This window comes from Carcharhinus amblyrhynchos, unplaced genomic scaffold (assembly GCF_965287045.1).
Source record: "Carcharhinus amblyrhynchos unplaced genomic scaffold, sCarAmb.v2.hapA chromosome_108, whole genome shotgun sequence".
NCBI lineage: Eukaryota > Metazoa > Chordata > Chondrichthyes > Carcharhiniformes > Carcharhinidae > Carcharhinus > Carcharhinus amblyrhynchos.
The window spans coordinates 448,405-454,404 of NW_027649848.1; the positions used below are offsets into that span (position 1 = coordinate 448,405).

Genomic DNA, 6,000 nt, shown 5'->3' on the forward strand with positions numbered 1-6,000 from the left:
CTGAACGATTGAGTTTTTTTTAACTCTCTGATCTCCATATCTCCTCCCTTATTGCAGACCCGGTGACAACACAAACTCTGGGATCCGAAGAACAATCACAGCCAGAATCTACTGAAGCAAGTTCACCAAATCCATCAAAATTCCCAACCTCAGGTATCAATCCACTGCTATTTCTTTCTCTCTCTGGTTTCAACAGAAAACATAGTTCTGGGATTCCCGATTTCGGTGAGTGGGTTTGATTGAGAGGATTGGGAATTAGTGGCTGAGGTCAGTGGGTTGGACGAGGAGTAGGGTGTCGCGGCTGAGGGTAGGGGGATGTAGTGACAGAGGGGAGTACCGTGTATTGACTGAAGGGAAAGGGAAGTAGTAACTGAGGGGAGCGAGATGCAGCGACTGAGCTGAGTGGATTTATTGACGGGGGAGAGTCGGACGCATCTGCTGAGGGCAGTGTGAAGTCATCACGGAGGGCATTGGGAGGAAATGACTGAGGGAATTTGGATGTAGTCACTGAGGTGAGTGGGATTTAGTGACTGAGTGGAGTAGTATTTATATCTCATTTCCCTCACTCACTGCATCTCACCCTCCTCTGGAAAAAAAAAGCCTCAAACATGGTAGTGTGAATGTACAGAACAAGGGCGGGACAAGGAGTGAGAAGGTTCTGGAAACAGAATAAGGAATTACCACAGAATGAGGCTGGTATGGTGCCAGGAGACAGAGGTGTAAATAGTCAATATTGGAGTTACAGAGAGCGTGGCGGAGAAGAGGAGATGTTAAACAGAAGGAAAAAGGACATTGATTAACTGGGAGGGATATTTCGAGATAGATGTGGTCAGCTAAACTCTGAGTGTGTCTAACTTGTTGTTCGTTCTGTGTTCAGATACTGGTTACCAAACGATTAGTGTGGAGGTCGCTTCAGGAACGGAACTCGATGATGAAACAGCGAAGAGGATGGCGTTGAAGAAAGTGAGACTGCAATGCAAAGAGGGCTCACAGGGGAGAGACAACATCCTTCCTCTCACAGTCTGCACGCTCTGATTGCTGACTCCGGCTCAGAATTACAAACCTTTCCCTTCACACACCCCAGCCCATCCCCAGCTCTGTCCCAAAACAGGTTGACGAGGGATTGAAGAGGAACTTCTTCACTCAAAGGGTGGTGAATCTCTGGAATTCTCTGCCCGTTGAAGTGGTGGAGGCTGCCTCGCTAAATATATTTAAGTCACGGGTAGATAGGTTTCTGATAGTCAAGGGAACTAAGGGGAGAAAGCGGGAAAGTGGAACTGATCCACTATCAGATGAGCCATGATCTTATTGAATGGCGGGGCAGGCTCGAAGGGCTAGATGGCCTACTCCTGCTCCTATTTCTTATGTTCTTATGAATAGAATCCTACTTTTCATAAGCGTCTCCAGATGAGCTGAATGCCTTCCTGCTTTCTCCTCCTGTCTATCTCTCAATCTTTCTCTCCATCCATCTCTACCTTTATCTCTCTCTGCCTCTTTTTCTCTCGTTCCCTCTGTGTCTCTCCACCTCTCTCTCCCTTCCTCCTCCTCTATCTACCAATCTCTGTTCTGTCTCGCATTCGGTTTATCTCCCCCTCTCTTCCTCTCTCTCTGTCTCTCTCTCTCTCTCTCTCTCTTTCCCTCCTTTCTCTGCTGTCACACTCACCTGTTCTCCTCTCTGATCTGTAGGTGCAGCAGGCGTTCGAGGATCAGTGCCCGAACCAGCCCATCGATTGGGACCGGGTGGAGGTCCAATGCTCAGACGTGGATGAATCAGATCCCTGAGGGAGATGCGTGCGCGAGGGGGTGAGAAGCAACCGGATCCCGGGATCCAATCTCCTTGTGGTTTCGCTCCATGATAATTCAAACATAACTTCACTTTTGTTCACAGGAAGTGTCCATCTTCCGTTAGTATTGTTTTAACATTATGTAGAATATTGAGTCGATTTTGCGCTGCAGGGATTGAGAGCTTTAAGCATTACCGGGTGACACAGTAGCACAGTGGGTTAGCACTGCTGCTTCACAGCTCCAGGGTCCTGGGTTCGATTCCCGAGCTCTGGTCACTGCCTGTGTGGAGTTTGTACATTCTCCTCGTGTCTGCGTGGGTTTCCTCCGGGTACTCCAGTTTCCTCCCACAGTCCAAAGATGTGTGGGTCAGGTTGATTGGCCGTGCTCAGAAATTGCCCCTTAGTGTCCAGGGATGTGTAGGTTAGAGGGATTAGTGGGTATAATATATGGGGGTAGGGCCTGGGTGGGATAGTGCTCGGAGCAGACTCAAAGGGCCTCTTTCTCCGCTGTAGGATTCTATTTCCTGCGTGTTTTGTTTGTTTCAATGAGGGATTAAGATCCCGTTTTAAAATAGTGCCCGCAGGCCAGCTGAAACTAAATTAACCCACAGTTTGAGGATGAAGTGATCTGTTACTTGCCGAGGGGAGTTGACGAAAGCCGTGTGAGATACAGACAGTTGTCAGGACTGAAAACAGGGGCCAGGACAACAGATATCACTCGTTACAGGAGAACATAACTTAGGTATCACCAACTTGAATACAGGCTTCTGCAAAACTGGGCATTGAATTCTCACTGAAATATACAGAACCAGCAATGGGTTTTTATTCATAACATTTTAAATGACAAGATAGTGATTACTTACTGAAGTTATAAAGCAAACAAGTTACCACGAAACTCTGAGGTCAGTGCACTCTGTTCTATCCCAGCTCCATGCCATGTTATTCCTGCGCTCTCACACTTTGTATATCTAACACTTAAAGAAGGGAACAGCAGATACTTCCTCCACCTAAATATTGGGAAGTAACAGGAGATTGGCACTGCTCCCTGAATCAAATTCCGTCCTCTGAATACTGACCCATTCATCAACAGCATTTTACATCTCATCCATACAGAGGGAAATTCTGGTGTGCAGTTGGCACTCGATGACTGTTTCCCTTAGTTTTTGCCTGACAGCACCAAGACTGTTCCTTACCATCTCCAGATCATCACTCGAATGTAATGTGACATAGACAGGATGCAAGACTGGGTGGAGAAGTGGCAGATGGACTTCAACGCGGATAAATGTGTAGTGGTCCATTTTGGCAGGTCCAATGGGATGAAGGAGTACAATATCAAGGGTAGGAGTCTTAGCAGTGTAGAGGAGCAGAATGATCTTGGGGTCCGGGTCCATAGGACTCGTAAATCGGCCTCGCAGGTGGAGGATGTGGTCAAGAAGGCGTATGGTGTACTGGCCTTCATTAATCGAGGGATTGAGTTTAGGAGTCGGGAGGTAATGCTGCAACTTTATAAGACCCTTGTCAGACCCCACTTGGAGTACTGTGTGCAGTTCTGGTCGCCTCACTACAGGAAGGATGTGGAAGCTATTGAGAGGGTGCAGAGGAGATTTACAAGGATGTTGCCTGGATTGGGAGGCATGCCTTATGAGGATAGATTGAGGGAGCTCGGTCTCTTTTCCCTGGAGAGATGAAGGTTGAGAGGCGACCTGATAAAGGTTTATAAGATGTTGAGAGGAATAGATAGGGTGGATTCTCGGAGGCTATTTCCCAGCGCTGAAATGGTCACTACGAGAGGACACAGGTTTAAGGTGCTGGGGAGTAGGTAGAGAGGAGATGTTAGGGGAAAGTTTTTCACTCAGAGGGTGGTGAGTGAGTGGAATCTGCTGCCGTCGGTGGTGGTGGAGGTGAACTCACTGGGGTCTTTTAAAAGACTTCTGGATGAGTATATGGGATCTAATGGGATTGGGAATTACAGGTAGTTCTATGGCTTGGTAGGTATGGATGTGATTGGCACAACTTGTGGGCTGAAGGGCCTGTTTGTGCTGTAGTGTTCTATGTTTGATGTAATCCAATCTAAACGGATCTAAATCTGTCATCGATGCCCTCCTCATCTCCAGATTTGACGATTCTAATCATCTCCAGATCGACCCACACATGGCCCTCCATCGATTAATTCATTTTCTGCTCTGATCAGAATTGATTACAGCTTTCGTTCACCCATCCAATCTGAACTTCCGGCACGTTCCGGGCTCTGGCGCCTCCTCAATTTGGAAAATCTCATCCAAACTGTGACGGCACCCTGCCTGAAGCAGAACCGGTTTCTCTTGATTTTGTGAACTGTGCGTTTCAGAGACAGCTCTGTTTAATCGTTTGCTGATCTGCCAACTCCAGGCAGGCCACGTGTAGAGAACATACAAAAATAATTGTTCTTAGATAACGTGGTGTTTGTTTAAGCATCGACGCATGAATTTCTGTCCATCTTCCGGTTTTCCCTGGGAGTTCAGAATAGGTCTTAATTCTGCTTTTTGCAACAGACAGTCACCTGTCAATGGAAGGAGCTCGGCTTCCAGAGATAATTACATAGTTTCTGTTTTTTTGTGCAAAAAGCAGAGCATCTCTCTCTCTCTATCTCTCTGAAGGTAGTTTTGGGTGGGTCTCAAGAAACAGCTCTCTGTCTATGCCTCTCCTTTCAGATATTCATCCCTTCTCAGAAGACTAAGGGAGTTTGGCATATACGCCATGACTCTCACCAGCTCTTACATAGAAATCATTATTTGAGATGACTTTAAATGGGGGCAAGCGGGACTAGCGAGGGGTTTCAAAAAGGGGCAGCATGGACAAGTTGGAATGAATGGCCTGTTACGATGCTATAACCTCCATGACTCTATGGTATTATCACAGCTTGGTATGGCTATTGTTCTGTGAAAGACCACAATAAGTCTACAAAAGGTTGTGAATGTAGCCCAATCCATCCCACATATCCAAATCCCAACCATTGTCTACACTTCCCACTGTCTTGTCAAAGCAACCAGCATTATTAACGACCTCACGCGTCTCAGACATTCTCTCTTCCACCTTCTTCCATCAAGAAAAACAAAAATCCTGCGGTCATGTACCAACAGACTGGAGAGTAGTTCCTGCCCTGCAGCCGTCAGATTTCTGAATGGACCTACCTTGCATTAAGCTTATCCCTCTCCACATCATAGCTCTGACTGTAACACCACATTCCGCACTCTGTTGCTTCCTTCTCTATGAATGGTATGCTTTGTATAGCGCACAATAAACAATAAATTCACTGGATACTAATACATGTGACAACAATAAATCAAATCAAATCATAGATTCTGTGCTTGGTAAGGAGTAGGTTTTTTCTTTGCGAACCAATTTTGAGAAAGGGAGTTTAAGTTTTTGAGAAATATTAGTTAAATTAGAACGAATAGAGATTGTTCAACAGTTGAGGGTTGGATCTTATGTTTATATTTCTCTATTATTGAAATTTTCGATAACTTGTTCATTACATTTAAACTGCATTGTTGAAATATAATTTGCTTTAATAAAAGTTTGTGAGTGTGTTAACACAATAACCCCTTGAATGGAACATTCACACATTCATACAAAAATCAAAGTAAAAACAGTGAATGTCTTATCAGCCTTCATTACACACTTTGCAGTCTGAGATCTGGATTATAGGGAGTAAGGATTATAGGGAATTAAGCCACCGGGAGCGGATGGGATGTACCCCAGGTTACTGTGGGAGGTGAGGGAAGTGATTGCAGAGCCCCTGGCGATGATCTTTGCGTCGTCGATGGAGACGGTAAAGGTTCCGGAGGATTGGAGTATTGCGGATGTGGTTCCTATTTTCAAGAAAGGGAACAGGGATAGCCTGGGAACAGAGACAGACCGGTGAGTCTGACCTCAGTGGTTGGTAAGCTGATGGAGAGGATTCTGAGGGAAAAGATTTATGAGCATTTAGAGAAGTTTAGAATGATCAGGAATAGTCAGCACGGCTTTGTCAAGGGCAGGTCGTGCCTTACGAGCCTAGTTGAGTTCTTTGAAAATGTGACAGAACACATTGACGAAGGAAGAGCGGTGGATGTGGTTTACATGGACTTCAGCAAGTCGTTTGATAAGGTCCCCCATGCAAGAATTCTTGAGAAGGTCAGAGGGCATGGGATCCAAGGGGCTTTGGCCTTGTGGATCCAGAACTGGCTTGCCTGAA

At 45.9% G+C, this 6,000-nt stretch overlaps 1 protein-coding gene across 1 annotated transcript in view; it reads left to right on the forward strand.

Moving 5' to 3' along the window:
- The window catches only part of LOC145338611 (uncharacterized), a 48,108-nt gene extending 47,865 nt beyond the window's left edge, over window positions 1-243 (forward strand). The window contains exons 14-15 of the mRNA XM_080182990.1: window positions 58-153; window positions 197-243. Of these exons, the coding sequence (XP_080039116.1) occupies window positions 58-153; window positions 197-243 (143 nt within the window). The remainder of the gene's footprint in view (window positions 1-57; window positions 154-196) is intronic.
- Window positions 244-6,000: the final 5,757 nt, after the last annotated feature.